Consider the following 16,458-nt stretch of genomic DNA (forward strand, 5'->3'; position numbering starts at 1 on the left):
AAACCAGTGACAGAACAGTGCCAGCAGAGTCACCGCTGATAAACTGCTGAGAAAAGCAGCAGCGAGCTCCCACCTGCAGCCAGGGCATCTCTGTTACTGCATGCTCCAGGTGCCTCCCAGACACAGCCAGCTGGGATCACACCTTCAACTCTTTTCCACTACCGGAGGGAAAGTGATCTTACAGATTCTCCTTTGTTTTTTTCTAAAATTGTCATTCTTCTGTCAGCAGGTGCCTGTGTGCAGAGACCCATTCTTACACAGACACATCTGAGCAGTAGTTCCATGCTCCTCCCTTTGCTTGGAATTACAGAAACATTTACAGCTACAGTAGAAAAAAGATAAATCCAAAAGCAGACCAGAAGAAACAGCATATTTTTGTGGCAATGAGCTACAGTGGGCAGGTTCCCACCCTGATTTTCAATAATGGAGATTAAAAAGCAGACCCTGTTCTAAAATATTCCTCATTGACAATTGTAGTGATTATCCTGAAACACCAATGACTTTAGACCTTACCTGGTGTGCTGTGCTGCATTTCCTTCCACAGCCTCTGCCACATTATGCTAAAGAAAAAACAGCACATTCAACTGCTAAAACAGTAACACAGGAGAAGTGAAGCCACAAAATCAAACCCCTTTTCAGGGCAGTGGAAAGCAGATGCTGTGTCACTTACACCAACGCTGGCTTGGGTTAAAGGATTGGTTAACTGAATTCCACTGCTCTGTACCAACAAGGCCAAGCCTGTCAGTCCAGAGAGGTCAGTTCTAGAACTATTTCTTTCTCCCCTCCTCACCCCAGCAAACACCACCTGATGCTCAGCTCCTGGCTCTCACAAGGGTCAGTTCTGTGGTCAGCTCTGAGCTCCTGCTCGGGGTGTGGCAGAGCCGGATCAAACAACATAGAAACATCCTCCTTTCATAAAGGTGAAACTGTAACTGGCACCTCAGGATCAGAAAGGCACTAAAAATATTCCTGTGGTTTGGTCTGGTCTCAGGGAAAGCTCCAGCAGCCATGTCTAGCACAGCCCAGTTGGCCGTGCCAACTCTGGCCCAGCTGGAAGGGCAGCAGCAGCTCTAGGATTTCCCACCACTCACTCACCTGGCTTAGCCTTGCAGAGGAGCCACAGGCACGTGTCTTTTTAAAAAAAAGATATTATTCACATTATTTCTGAATAGAGTGGTTTAATTCCCATTCACTGGACCTGCCTCAGGGTGGTTTTTCTGTTGCCTGCACGGCCATGACCGTTCCCACAGCGCCGAGCAGCGCGAGCAGGAGGAGCAGGGGCCCAGCCGGCTCTGGCTGTGCCACAGCCCTGGGTCCTGTCTGCTTCCGTGTCCCCCCTGTGCCACAGCCACTGCTCCCTCCCCCTCCCCTCAGCAGTGGGGTTTTCCCTCCCCAGCGCTGCCGCTTTTGCTGCCAGAGCAGTTTGATAGGAATGGTTTGTGGGATGAGCTGCCCTAAGCAGCGCGCTGGAGCGGTGGGAGCGGGCAGTGCCAGCGGGCAATGCCAGCAGCTCGGACTCAGGGCCGTGCACAGCTGCCCCCGCAGCCCACGGCCCCTGGGCAGCGCCTGCGGCAGCTCCGTGCGTGACCCCGAGCTCAGATCAGCCGCTCGGTCGGGGGCATCTTGATCACGTTCCACATTTCCACTCGGGACCCGTCTTTCTCCTGCCGGCTCGGGCTGTACGTTCCCTGAGTCGCTCTCCTCCTCTTCATGGCAATCGCCGTGGCTACAACCACTGCGAGGAGCAGGGCAGCCCCCGCAGCCCCGACTGCTCCCACCACGGAGGAGTGGCTGAGGTGCGCCCACACTCGCTGCTGTGGTAGAACAGGGAATTACTCAGAGCTTCCACCAGGACGCTGCTGCATTTCACACTCCTCAGCCCCCAGTGCCTCCCTCAGCTGCGCTCTGCTGGCAGCGGTGCAGGGCAGGAACTCCCCCTTCCCCTGTCCCCTCCCTGTCTCACAGAGCCCAGGGAATGCACAGGAGGCTGGTGACCCTTTTCCTGCCTCCCTCTCCCCTCCATGCACACCCAAAGTCCAACTTCTGGCAGCTCTAGCACTGGTACCCTTGGGAATGTCTAACAGCACCACGTCATTCAACACTGATTTATACAAGGATTTTGATCCTGACAATTCCCTGTAACACGGGGCTGTCACAGGGCAAGAGGTCACAGCTGCTGTTGCTGTTGAAGACTGTGAAAACCTCACACACCTGAGCTGAAAGAGTTGGAATGTTTTTCAGCTGTTGACCAGAGCAGAATATGCAAACCAGCCATGACCTTCCCCAGCTCCTGAGTGGGACCCAGGGAGCTGAACCTGCATAGGTGCCTCAGGTCACCCTGCCTTGGAAAGCAGATTTAATGTGCCTCTCCTGCCTGGGAGGGGACTGGAGCCAGAGCCACTTTAGCTCCTGCCCAGCTCCTGCTGAGGTGAGCGATGGCCAGTCCAGGGCAGCAGGGAGGGCAGAGGCTCCCTCGGAGCCACTGGTGTGCAGCAGTGCCAGGGCCTGGCTGGGGCGGCATTCGTGGCACCGCTGCCCCGTGTGTGACGTCCGTGTCTTCGTGGCCAGGCCTTAAGAGAACTGGGATGGGGTGGATCTGCTGCTGCCAGTGCTGGAAGAGCTCAAGGTCCAGGCAGACCTTGCCAGGTGCAGGTCCTGGGCACAGCAGGGCCTAGATTAAGCGCTCTTCGGGTGGCACCTTTAGGACACTGTCCATCTCCAGCCGAGCTCCTGCCACCTCCTGCTGGCTCGGGCTGTAGGTCCCCTCGGACTGGCGCCTCTTCCTTGCCGTGAGAATCATGAATATGAGACCAATACTGAGGAGCAGCACAGAGCCACAGGCTACAGGGACAGCTACTTCAATTAGTGGGGAGGGGAAGAGAGCACCTGGAGTCCCTTTCTGTAAAAGAAATTAATGGAGAAACAATGAAACTCCAGTGGTTACAATAACTGCAGTAACTGACCCAAATGGTCAGATTAGAGGGAAAAAGATTTTTAGGAAAGCAAAAGAAAGCACTTTTTCACAGCAGGACAGCCCCTTAAGATGTAAATGCCAGTTTAGTCAGCATCTACAGTGGGAGTCTTTAAAGATGCCTTCTTATCAATATCAGACTAAAATACACAGGTGCCACTGGCAAAGTTGTGACCAATGTTGCAAAAAAAAAACCAAAAAAAACCAAAAAACCCCCAAAAAAACCCCTTTAAAGTTAATGCAGAGTAATGTGAATTTTCAGTAACCCCAAAAAATTTCCCCAAGCAGGGGAATGATAGTAAGAAAAAGTTCAGCAATGGCTGTAATGGCAAAGCAGATAATTGATTTAGCTGTTAAATTTGGCTATGAAACAGAATTGAAGAACTTGCAGCAGGAAGAAGATGCTGAAGAGGTCAGGACACGGATGGGAGATGGAGATGATAAAAAGCCTAAGTACTGAGGAGAAAAATGAGAATTCCCTAGATTCTGGTGGAATCAAGCATGGCATGGAAGACAACAATGTAACTAAAACAACTGTGGAATTTTTGTCATGAAAGAAAGCTTTAAAATGACAGTAAGTTTAAAAATAAGATATTTCTTATTGCTAACAAGCGTATTGGCCACCTTACAGCTAAAACCAAAATAATTCAGGCTGGATTATTTACAGCTTTTGGATGCCATTTAGTCTGTGCTCATGTCACAAGGCAAAGAAGGAACCTTCCCAGGGAATCTGGAAGTCCTTCTGCCCTTTCCAAATGCCTGAAGTTCAGGTGGATTCCCTGAGCCTGCCCAAACCCGAGCACCATGCAGGGTTAGTTCCAGACCATGCAGGTTAGTCCAGTACCACGAGGGCCCAGCAGGGCAGCCCCTGGAGCTGCTGCTGTGGGAGGAGAGAGCAAAGGGAGCTCAGCTGAGCTCCAGCTGTCCCTGGTGGCACCGAGCACCATCCCCAGCCCCTCCCTGCCCCACCAGGGGCCTGGCTGTGCCAGAGGGAAAGGAAAGAGTGAAGAAAAGCAAGGGGAGGCGTGATGAAAATGAATACAAGGAATCCACAAGAAGTGTCTTGGGACAGAGGAGATAGAGATGCCTGAAGGAGTCTGTGCATGCAAACTGGAAATGTCAGGGTGACCTTGGCACGTGCATTACAGAGCCCTGGGTAACAGCAACAGCAGCAAACCCCGCCTGGCACACAGCCCTTTCCATGCAGGATGGGTTAGTACATTCCCAGGTTACCCAACAAGCTGCCTATCCATGCAACAGCTTCACAAAGAAAGCTGGGGTATGGATCCCTTCTGCCCCCTAGGAAGGATCCCAGCCCCCTCCTGAGCACTTGGACTATGCACACGGGGGCAGCTTGTCTGGGCCAGGGCAGTGGCGGCTCAGGGACAGGACTCAGCTTTTTCACATAGACCTGAACCACTCTTGGCCTGACTTTATCCAACTTCCCTTCTCCAAATATCCATTTCTACTCAGATGATCTTTGGAAAGGGAAAGTGCTTTGTAACTCTTATCCAAGATAAAACACCAAATGAAATTCCATTCTCCGAGAACCTGGGCCAACTGCAGGAGTTGGATTACTGTGCAAAGAATTGTGAAATCTATAGAAATGTGCAGAGACAGCCCCGAAAGCCATATGGCAGCACATGCAGATACTGAGGAGTATTTACTGCAGTTGTTTGTATGCTGAAGACCAATAAGCAGCAGCACTGCAGAGAAAGAAGCATTCAGGATTCCCTAACTGTGCTCTAGGCAGGACACGAGCAGGGACAGCCTCAGCAGTACCCCGGAGCCCCAGGCTCAGAGTGGAGGGACAGGCAGGAGCCCCGGCGCGGGCAGTGCTTACGTTGATGTCGCAGCGCTCGCCGGTGTAGCTGGCGCTGCACACGCACTCGTATCTGTTCTCGGAGTCCTGGCACGTGCCCCCGTTCTGGCACGGGTTCGGGTCACACTCGTTTATGTTGATTTGACAGCTGGAAAGGAAGAGTGTATTAGAATTGTCACATATATTCTTGTGCCATAGAACACAAGATCATCCATCTAAAAAAGCCTCTTTTTTTGAAAAATGCCTGTTGCAGCTTTTCCAGGTGCTTTCTCCGGAGTCAAACAACATGAAGTTCTCCCCCTTTCACACCAACCCTCCCGCTGTGGTTTCTGTGGGACTGAGGCCACCACAGGTCTCCAGCACAGGTAGTGTGCTTGAAAAAACTTGGAAGCAGTTCTCGCTGCAAAAACTGGTGTTGGCAGGTAGATGATCTAAAGCCTCCCTCTGTTCCAAGCAACAGCTCGTGTTCCCTTTAGGAGCAGCTGTTTGACTGCACAAGGACATGGAGGAGGATGAAGCAGTGGCCCTGCTCTGCCACCCACTGAGATGAGGACCGGAGCACTGGCTCCCTGGCAGCCATCCCAAAGCAGCACTTACTTCCTTCCCGTGAAGCCAGGCCTGCAGGAGCAGTTGGCTCCCCAGCTCTCAGTGACGCACCTGCCGCCGTTCAGGCAGGTGAAGTTCTTGCCACACTGCTGAGGGGGGAACGGCCACCTGGGGGGAGCAAGGGACAGCCTTTAGCACACTCAGGTTTTGGGGAAGGGCAGTGTTCTGGGGCTCATGGGGAATGGGGCTGGCGAGGGTCATAAACACAGTCATTGGTATTTCTAGGAGGGAGTTTGACACAAGTGGAGAAGAGAACAGTCTCAGAAATCATCCCTAATATCAGAGTATTCCTCGGATCATGCCCAGGGAACAGACAGGAGCTCTATCACCACTCGGACTTTTCTCAGACAGGCCTGTTCTTGCTAATGAAAATATAGGCAGGGACAGGAGAGTGCTGGAACAGTACAGCCAAGCCCCAGGAACGATAATGCCAGTACCAGGTGACTGTCTGCAGCAGAATGCAGCAGGAACAACAGGAACATCATCCTGAATAGATCAGATAACTGAAGCTCAACCATGTCAGTATTTAATTTCATGTTCCATTTGAACTGGCACAAATTGTTTTGTTTTAGGACTATGGCAGAGGGGAGTCAAGTCCCAGAGAAGATGGACTTCTTGGAGAGTGCTAGAGGGAAATGACAACAGGCCAGAGTACATGCCCTTCAAACACCTCTGAAATGTAGCATGGGGATAACCCACATCAAAAAGAAGGAGCCTTATCCTGTACGAGGCTGAGCCCCTGGCAGTGAGGGTTTGGACCTGGACAGCACCTTCCAAGTCACAGTAGAATTTAGATGCTTTACCTATCAGATGCTTGCAATGAAAAATTTTCCCAAAGTGTCCCAAAGTAAAAGTCCAGTTTATGTGGGCCTCCTCTGCCCCCTGTATCAAAGCAGCCCTGGCACTTACTCGCAGCGAGGTCCGGAGTACTGAGGGGGGCACTTGCAGGAGTATCCGTAAACGTCATCGATGCAGGTGGCTCCGTTCAGGCACTGGTGCCGCACGCAGTCGTCCACGTTGATGTCGCACCTCTTCCCGATGAAGCCCCGGAAGCACTCGCACTGGAAGTCTGCCACGGCATCCACGCAGTCCCCGTGGACACAGGGGCTGGGCTGGCAGTCGTCGATGTTGGCCTCGCAGCGCTGCCCCGCCCAGCCCGTGCTGCAGCTGCAGCGGAAGGAGTTGAACAGGTCCTCGCAGGTGCCGGCGTTGAGGCAGGGGCTGGAAGCGCACACGTCGGCCCCGGAGCAGCCCAGCTGGACACTGCCCGGGCTGGCCCGCTGGAACTGCTCGGGCTGTGGGTACGGCCGGTGGGCCGGGAAGGCCAGGAAGATGCCCCCGATCTGCACCCGGCCCAGGCAGCCGGTGAAATTTTCAGCCAGAACGACCAACGCGTTGTTCTTGAGGAAGTCCAAGTTGCCGGCGCTCCCCTGCAGAGTGACGTTCACTGACCCATCCAAGCAGAGCAGCCACCGGGAGGAGAGTGCGGCCGGCTCCTCCATGGACACGGAGATGCTGTGCCAGGCCCCGTCTGTGACGGGCTGTGGGCTCAGGAAGCTGACACCCTCGATGCTGTTCCCGCTCCTGATGTCAACAAGCAGGGAGGAATTCTTAATGGCTACCTGGAGGGAATCCACCTCTTCCACAGCCCGAAGCAAAACAGCATCTTCATCCCTGGTTCTGAAGTCCATGTGGAGGCTACTCAGAGTTCTGGTCACTGATGTGTTGGTGGTAAATTCTATGGCAGCATAACTATTAAATGTTGCATTAGCCAGACCTATAAATAAAGGGGGAGAGCATGAGGTATTTCAAAGACAGTTGGTGTCCTGTTTGAGACAGACCAGTGGCACACCCCTGGCAGGTTCTCTCCCTAAGAACCCCTGAGCTTAGTGTGAGCAGGATTACAGGCGAGCTGCTGGCAGCCTTAAAGCTCTTCCTGTTTACAATTGCACCTCCTGTAATAATATCCAGCTCTTAGGCAGCAATTTTTACTCCTCAGCTGTGCTCGGTCACACCTGGGGGCAAGCCCACAGAGCCCCTGCTGCCTGCAGCAGTGTGTACCTGGGCACCACTCTGTGTCCTTCTTGCAGCATGTGTTCGTATTGTTTTCAACAGCACAAACTGGGAATATTGATTATAGACAGGGAACGTGGGGGATTTTACCAACACGCAAGCAGGAGAACGGAACTTACACACATATCCTGCCACAACATCTATGCAGGTGGTGGCTTCAGGACATGGGTCACTTTCACACCAGACTTTCTCTTCACAAAATTTCCCAGTGAAATTTGCTGGACAGCTGCAATGGAAATCATTCCAAGTGACAATGCATCTGCCACCATTCTGACATGGCTCAGACTGAAAAACAAAACAGGGGAATTTAGGGGCAGAGTAATTCATCTAGAGGTCTAAGAGAGTTTGGTAGAATTGTGACAATGCAGACAAGCACGAGCAGCATTTGAATCAGAGAGAAGGGAAATGGAACTCAAGAGCAGTGAGGGAGGCACGAGGGTCTCTGTACAAGAAATTCCTGAGCTGCTGCTGCCCCCTGTGCACAGCACTGACCAACAGGAACTCCAGCAATTTGGCAAAAAACAAGGCAGAAAAGCACAGGTGAGGTGCAGATGAAACAAACTGTGATGCTCCCAAGAAGCTCACAAAGTTCTGTCACCAGGACACCCCTAACACCATGGGTGTGACAATACTTCAGAGCACCATAAGCAAGAAGGGCAAGATAGGCGGTATGGCCTCCCCATCACCAGGTGTGGCATAGAGGAGAGCCAGGCTCTGGTCCAAGGGAACAGGGAGACAGCTCCTTCAGCTGCTCCTGCTGAAGTGGCAGATTCCTGGGAAGAGGTTGTGCAATTGGAACAGGATGAGGGGAGGAGCTGGCAAAGTTACAGGTTAGGGAGGGGAGTCTGGAACCTATGTGGGCTCAACAAAGTGGAGATGGGCAGCACAAAAGCCACTGCCCAAGTTCTGAAACCACAAAAACTACAGGGGAGCTTAAGAAAATTCAGTGTTTAAATCACATGTAGCATATTGAGTGAGGTGAGAGCACAAAGAACCATGTGTTGCTCAATACATCAAAAAAACTTCTCTTTCTGGTATCAGCAACAGTCAAACTTCTGTGTAATCACAGAACTACAATAAACCCCTGTACATACAGAGACAAACAAGACACAGCACATACCTTGCAGGTATCATCAGAGATGCAGCCATTCACAAGATTTCCAGTCTGAGTCCTATTGAGTTCCTCTGGCAGACTGTCATTCTCCACCTGGAAAAACTGTATCTGGTGGCTGTTGAGTTGGATGTCCTGCAAACAGCCCTTGAAATAGCCCCCCCACAGCTCAGCACTTTCGGGGTTTGGGTGCCCCCCAATAAACACTTCCGAGCCAGCTACCAGGGCTTGTGCTGGCAGTGTCCCCAGCTCCACGTGTGTGTCTGACTGCAGGGCACCAACAGAGCCTCCCTGGAAGGACAGGGCTACCAAATGCCTTCTCCCATCAGCCACATTCCCTGGGAAGGTCACAGTGTCCGTGGGTGACATCTCTATGCTCAGCTGGCCATCCCTCAGGTACAGGGTGAGGCAGGGGCCTGTCCCATTGCAGATCTGCAGTAACAAACCGTCGGGCTTCCGGCTCCGCAGGAAAAAGGAGAGGTTGAAGTCTGCACCAAGGCTGTCAGAAAGGGTGAAAGAGGCAAAGCTGGTGGAATTCTCTAAGCCAAATGTTGCTGCTGGGTGCTCTGGAAGACAAAAGAAACAGCCATCAGCTCAGAGATAAAGGGAGTGCAGCTCCTTAGGAATGGGGTAAATGTTTCTTCTCAGCGTTTTCTACGTGTGCCAGGGTAACAGTGCTCCTCCTCACAGGTCTCTGAAACTAAGAGGTAGGTGAATGTGTCCTTGCTTCCTCTGGAGGGCACAAATTCAAGCACCCAAGTAGCATGAGACTGAAATACAGGTCTAGCGGAGCCCTTGCCAATCCAGCAGATTTACTCAAGGTCTTTTGAGATACAGAGTTGCTTTTAAAATTTGTAAATTTGGTAACAGCAGCACATGCCATATTTAGGGCTCCGAAGTGTTGGAGAAAAAAAACCCAATACTAACACAAGCCTTGCAGGAGCAAAAAATGCAAATAGATATGATTTTAACTCAAAATTGTCAAAGAGCTTCCTTTAACACTTTATTCTTTATCTATAAAGTGATACATTCCTATTCATCCTCAACTCAGAAGCTCAGGATCAACTTTTCACAGTAAAACAACTTCCCTGCTCCCCTGCATTCACACAGATCTGTTACAAAGGTGAAGTCAGAGCTTCTGGCTCAAGCAGGAATAACCTGCACCACAAAACTGACAGTCATTCCTGCAGGAGCAAGTGACAGGAAAAGGATCAATGAGAATTTTATTCACAGAGGCTTTTGTTTTATTTCCCCCCCCCGGTCAAGTAGAAGGTACTGTTTCCTGAGCTAACGTCCAAGCTTCTCCAGTACCTGTGGAGCTGGCAGGTGTCAATCCCATGGCACTTACCATACGAGCAAGCTGGGCCTCCGTAGGGCCTGGCACAGTCACACCTGAAGGTGGCCCAAAGGTCCACACAGAGCCCTCCGTGGAAGCAGGGCTGGGAGAGGCACCACTCAGTGCGGTCACAGCCCGGCTTCACTGGGGACTTCTCCCCCAGCGGCAGATCCGCCGGCAGCATGGCCTCAGTGTCCACCTGCAAGTCTTCCAAGCAGCCCACAAAGCCTTGCTGGCTCCGTGTGTTGTTGGCCATTGGATCCTCAGCACCTCCAATATACAGATTCAGGAAGGCTTGTGGGATCAAAGCAGTGCCTGGTGGGACCGGAGAGCTCTGCAGGCAGACCCCGGCCTCACAAGAGCCGTGCCAGAGCTTCAGCTGCACCGTGCTGTGCACAACAACTTCTACTTTATGCCACTGGCCATCATCCACTCTCAGCCCCTCCAGGAGCAGCGAGTACCCAACATCCTCCCTCTTCAGCTCTGCATGCAGGATGCCATCCAAGAGCTCCAGGAACAAGTACTCAGCTTCACGGCCTCGGTAAAAAAGGACAGCGCTGGGCAAGGTGGTTCGGAAGCGGAGGGACACGCTGGCTGCTCCTGCACCCCTCCTGCTCTCACTGTTCTCGGGCAGCTCAACGAGGAGATACCCTCTGGAAGCAAAGGAAAACGTTGTTGGTGTTGAGCATGTGGCATCATAGAAACCAGGCTGGCACTGGCACAGGTAGCCGTGGCTCTCAGCTTGGTAAGTTGGGATGCACAAGGCCTCGTTTTGGCAGTCGTGTGTCTGGCACCCAGTGAGCTGGACAGAGCAGTTCTTCCCTCCCCATGTAATGCCATCCTGGCCAGGGGCACAGTGGCAGGAATAGTCAGCAATGCCATCCTCACAGACAGCTCCATTCTTGCAGGGACCCTCCTCACACTCATTGATGTTAACAGCACACTCCACACCTGCGAAAGAGATTCAGAGATGGGATCTCACTGTGGGATCTCACTGCGGGACTGGGACTCCCTCCCAGAACCTGCCAGGCACAGCCCTCCCCCGCTCTCTCCAGGGAGCAGCTGCCACCAAAGAGCCCAACACTCACTGCAGAGGGCCCTGCTGACGATGCAACAGCAAGAAAACCAGACTTCTGTGTCCTCCCAGGTGCTACTTATAGAGCTTTGGCCTGTCAGCCCACATCCCCCCAACAACTGCTGTCCTGTCCCAAGCTCAGATCCCACAGGCGGTCAACATGCAAAAGGTATGGAAGGAGCAAAACAGCAAAGACAAGGAATTTATGCTTTTTTCTTAACAGATTTGCTATGTTGAAAGGCTAATTAGGTCTATAGATTTGACTGGAGCATGTTCCAGGCACCAGTGTTGCAGACAGCAGTAAAATGAGAAGCTACTGGAAAGCCTCAGTTAAAAAAATTGAATTCCAAGACAACCCACTGGTTGTAAAACTTACAAAACCCAATTCATTACCAAACAAACTCAACATGCTCCACAGGCACTCTGCCATGCTGGCACTAAGCTGATTTCAGCTCTGCCTGGTCCTACAGGAATGAACTGGGTGAGGTCCTGCACTGCAGTTCTATCTCTGGGCAGCACATGGATCCCAAGCGGCTCAAGTAAATTACAGGCCCTTACACCAAACCTGGCTAATGAAAATCTGCTGTCATTTTCCTGAGCATCCCCAGACTGACAGAAGAGCCCTGAACTAGTTCACTTTATCTAGCCCATAACGTTGGTTTTCACTAATCTTCAGAGACAGTCCCACAGATAAACCAAGCATGGATTATCCCAATCTAATAGCATTACACCCGATCCAGCCAGCAAGCACAACGAGGGCAGCAGGGAGAAAAAGAAAGAATTCACACACAAAGGAGGGGAATCAAAACACAAAGGACATTTGTAAAGAAAAGCCACTAGACATAATGTGCATGTCAAAGAGATTAGAGAGCTGCCTGGGGGAGAGAGATGAGGGGAGATGGGGCATTAGGAGCACTGCCGCTGGACTTGATGTGTGACTAAAAATACAAACTTAGCAAAGATACAGGTTCTTGAATATTTGCAGTGATGGTTTGCCCCCTGAGCTCTGCAGAGAGCTGAGGACTTGGCACCAGCTTCCAGCTCCAAACTGTCCGATTGTGCCCGTGTAGGGACAGAGCTCTGAGAAGCACTGAAAGAGAAATGCAAGGCTCTAATTCTGCACTTTCCAGCTATGCCAGAACTGTTCTGTAAGCAACAATATCTTCACCACCTCAGCACAGCCCTTTTCCTGTTACTGCTGGGCTTGCTCAGCAAGGGAACAGCAGGGACAGAATTAAGATTGCAGCACAAAGCTATGAAGGAATGCATTGGAATAAATAGAGAATAGGAACATCACTGGGGCTGGGGACTCCCAGTTTGGAGAAGATGAGAAGACTTCAATTGCAACTGGGAAAAATTGGTAGAGCAGTATAACTATGGGTTAGTGGGGTGGGTCTTCTTGGAGGGCTCTCCAAGCTGCAGGAGGCAAGTCTGCAGTCAGACATAAGGGGAGAGGCTGTTGAATGAGGAAAGACAGGTTTGGTATAGTCCCAAACCCTTGAGATGCTGCTGTTTCAGATCAGAGTTGCTGATATTTACCAAGGCAATGAGGGGAAGATAACTTTGGTTTGGATAACAAAAGGAGAGATGCCATGAATTTTTGCATTTCTGACAAGGCTGGGAGGCAGTGAGAGGCCTATTTTCCCATTCCACATTCCCATCCTGAGCAGGTCTCAGCTCTCTCGTGGCACAGCAGCAGAAGCAGAACCTGTTCCTGCCTCGAAGACCCCAGAGTGCCTCACACCAGGTGGGATGTGAGTCCCCAGGGTGGGTGCACAGCCCCAGGCTGATTAAACACCAGGCTTTCCCATGAGATGCAGCTGGTTTGATTTCTTACATTATTTGTTTGAAATGGGTAAAAAGGAGATTGCACAAGAGTTCTAAAAATCTGGCTAATGACAATTTTTTTCCTGGAAGCCTTACTAAGCAGTTACTCAGAGCTACATCACTAGAGTTTCCAAAAATACAGATCATTTCCTGGATATCCGTTATTCCAATCTTCTCCAAGACATGGACAGTTGTGTCTTTGCAGACCCACTGGGAAGTAGATATTAAGAAGTTGTTCAACACTAATTGGTTTTTCTAAGAGCAGCATAGGCATCTCTTTTCAGGTCTATTTAAAAAATAAAAATGGGGGACACGACTCTGTTCAACAAAAACAAGTAACAAAACCAAGTTATTCTCCTTGTATACAAGTAGTAGTCTCCTCTGTTCCCTCTAAATTCCATAGTTCAAATGTTTACTATTATTTGAGCCATCAATAGTAAAAGCAGTGTTGCCTGATTCATTACACCATTAGGAGACTTTAAAATGTTTAATGAGTTCCTTATCTAGTTAAAGACTAACAATAGCAAAGCAGTGGAACTTGTTATCTGCAAATCACACAAGTGGTATCTAAAAGGCTGCTATCTGGAGTCAAGGATTTCAAACATTCCATTAATTCAGCAGTATCTGAGGTAACAGTCCCAAGCCACCAACCCACAGGGGCTGGGTCAGAAACATTCAGAAGTGGCTGAGCTTTCACAGCCTGCAGTATATTCAAATACAAATTCTTCACCACATTCAGTGTTGCCGCTGGGGTGGGAACAGTCCTGTTTTGTAGATGCAAGTGTGATTAAATCCACACAGCTCACCACTCCCTGAATGGAGGGAACGATTTACTGGCTGCTATTAATAAGCAAAGATTCATTGTATACAGTGTAAGAATCATATACTTCAACAGATGCATAAAATGTTAAAAGAATAAGCACAAATGAAGTGAAATATTCTAATTTAGCTGTCAGATATCAAAAAAACCTTGAAGGACAAGGTCTATTCCTTGAAACACGGGAGTTCAGCAGGGCTGCCCGGCCAGCACTGCCTTGCCCTCTCCATAAGGCAGCTGAATTCCTAACGACCTTTCCCTGCTGCATCCTAATTAGGGATTGTATTATGATTATCAAAAGGAAAAAGGAGGGGAGGGAGAGGGGAGAGGCAGAGAATTAGCTGCAACAAACGGACCCCGACACAATTATATTTGCACAATTACTGCCATTTCCATGGCAACCCCTGCTCTGCCGCTCTCCCACCGCTCTCCCACCGCGCTGCGGCTCGGGGCGAGGGAGCGGGAGGGGCTGGGGAATGCACTGACCACCAAAGGGTTTGTCCTCTGAGTTATCACAAAAACTACTTCTCAATAGCAGTTTTCAATCAATAAAGGAAAAATGAAAACTGCAAAAACATCAGTAAAAAGCAAAACTAACGTTTCACAGAAGTAGCCAGGAGGCACCTGTGTCTCTCCAGAGCTCACCTGGGCACAGACCCGGTGCCTCGGAACACCCAGCTCTGACACTGCACCACAAGGCAGAACTGCAGCACAATGACTGTGGAGCTGTCAGCCAGATCCGTGCAACAAGGAAACTCCTCGCCCTAAAGTTTCCAAAACAAAGCTTCAGGTCTCTTCAAATTAAAAGCATTCTTCCTATCTAATCAATTCTGGTTCCTCCTCATGCCTCCAGCCACCACTCATCGCACACCCAGCCCCCTGCCCTGGGCAGGCATGCACACAGGCAGGACACACTGCAAGGACTGTACATATCTCATTACCTGCTAGCAGAAAAATTCCCTTCAGGATCACGCCAATCAGCACAGATTGCATGGCCGACTCCTCGTGGACATTGGTGACAGTAAAGGGAAAAAAAATGGGGGTGAAGGGGGGGAGGGATGACAAAAAAGGCTGGGCTGACAGGTCAGTGTGTGCAGGCGCTCGCTGGTGCCAGTCACACGAAAAGGGATTGGAGCGAAAGAGCCGAGGGAGCAGAGCCCTGCCCTGCGCCAGGTCTAATCCAGCCCGGCTCTGACCCTCCCAGCTGGCCCCTGTCCGTGCTGACACCAGGAATGTGTGCGCCCAGCATATTCCCGCTCCGTGCCTCCCAGCAGCGCCCGGCAGTGCCCACAGCCTCAGCTCAGCAGGGCAAAGCCAAGAGACAATCTCTTGCCCTTGCTGCTTTCCAGGTGAATCTGCCAAATTCCATGAATAAGGCCAAAATGTTCCTTTTATAGGCTAAGCCAAAAAGCGGCATTTCCACCATATCTGTGCAATATCTAAACCATAGGAACAAGGGGAGTTCCAAATGCAGAGTGAACCTGGGCCCTGCTGCACATTCAATACTGAGGCAATCAGGGTCCATCAGGCAGTTTTCCTCCTCCCTGTGCCCTGTTCCAGGGCTCTGTGAGCATAGACATTTCCACTCTGCTGTATTCACAAAGTCTCAGGTTTTAATGACCATGATCTGTTTCTCTGAAGTCAAACTGGATGGAAGGAAATTCCCTGCACTATGCTGAATGTACTGGTTCAGACATGGCACTGCACAATCAAAACTCTCTCTTTCCTCATTAGCCACCTTATCAAATTAGCTGTAGCTTTTTCCTCTATAGTTCTGGGGTTTGTTTTTGTTTCGTTTTTGAATATAGTTACTTTCATATTATAAAATTTCTGGAGGTAGCGTTGTATTCTTGTGTTGTAAGGACCCAGAGAAGCTTCTTATTTCTGTGAAGAAATGTTATCTGGGAGCTTTTCCCCAGACTTGGAGTCTCTGTTTGTATCAATGTCAAGTCCAAGCAAACAGAACCTCCCACATGTCAGTGTCTACAATCTGCATTAACAGTATCACTAAGATATTAAAGAAAGCATTCCAACAACTCCTGTAGCTATTTCACTTTTGTAATTTTACTCAATCCAAACATGCCAGTCTATTTTACAGATACTTGAGGTGGGAGGGATACAGTGAGTGTTTGTTTGGAGTCAAAATTTCTCAGCCATGGACCTGTGCACACACAGACCTATCCCAGCACAGATTTGGAACATTATCTCTGTTAGCTACTCTGACCCTTCTGTTATTGTTCAGGAGAAAACAAACAGGCAGTTGTGCCCATTCAGCCACTACTGCAACAACAAATTGTAACAACTGTGAAGACTGCAGAACATTCAATGTCTTCAAAAAGATGCCTGTTTTGGTCTATGCACCCACACATTTATCTCCACATAGACACACAGAGTCTACCTGGACACTACTGCCTGGAAATCCATCACACCCCAATGCACCCAGCACAGATTCTGCTCTCACCTGGCACCAGGCACAAGCAGGCTCTGGACTGCAGCACTCGCAGCCTTCTGATCAGATGACAGGGAAGTCAAAAGGTCTGATTAACATGGAGCTGTGATCCAGCAGGGAGAAGAAACGTGGAGTGGAAGGGAAGGGGGGGAGCCTCACCAAGTGCTGCCTAGCTCCCTTCAGCTATATTTACCAAAAGGGATTTGGTTGAAGGGGAAACAGGCCTCTAATCTCTTTACTATCTTAACCTTTTAGCTGCCCTTGCTCCAGAGGCTCTGTCTCTAAAACAAATCTGACTTAAGAAATACCTGCACAAAAAAATTAAATCTATCCAAAGGTGGTTAGAAGGAAAAAGCATCTCCCATTTATTT

General features: G+C 50.2%; 1 protein-coding gene across 7 annotated transcripts in view; it reads right to left on the reverse strand.

Annotated features, from left to right (window-relative positions):
• Positions 1–204: 204 nt before the first annotated feature.
• Positions 205–16,458, reverse strand: part of CRB2 (crumbs cell polarity complex component 2) — a 56,412-nt gene continuing 40,158 nt past the window's right edge. For 4 of the 7 annotated variants that reach the window (XM_032131044.1, XM_032131042.1, XM_032131043.1 and 1 more), the window contains 7 exons: positions 9,932–10,870; positions 8,593–9,149; positions 7,592–7,757; positions 6,309–7,176; positions 5,391–5,507; positions 4,815–4,941; positions 1,722–2,899 (listed from right to left, as the gene is read on the reverse strand). In XM_032131044.1, coding sequence (XP_031986935.1) covers positions 2,672–2,899; positions 4,815–4,941; positions 5,391–5,507; positions 6,309–7,176; positions 7,592–7,757; positions 8,593–9,149; positions 9,932–10,870 — 3,002 coding nt within the window. In that variant the 3' untranslated portion in view covers positions 1,722–2,671. Of the gene's footprint in view, positions 2,900–4,814; positions 4,942–5,390; positions 5,508–6,308; positions 7,177–7,591; positions 7,758–8,592; positions 9,150–9,931; positions 10,871–16,458 lie in introns of all 7 variants that reach the window. The other 3 variants (XM_032131040.1, XM_032131039.1, XM_032131041.1) reach the window with 3 other exon arrangements.

This window comes from Corvus moneduloides, chromosome 21 (assembly GCF_009650955.1).
Source record: "Corvus moneduloides isolate bCorMon1 chromosome 21, bCorMon1.pri, whole genome shotgun sequence".
Lineage (NCBI taxonomy): Eukaryota > Metazoa > Chordata > Aves > Passeriformes > Corvidae > Corvus > Corvus moneduloides.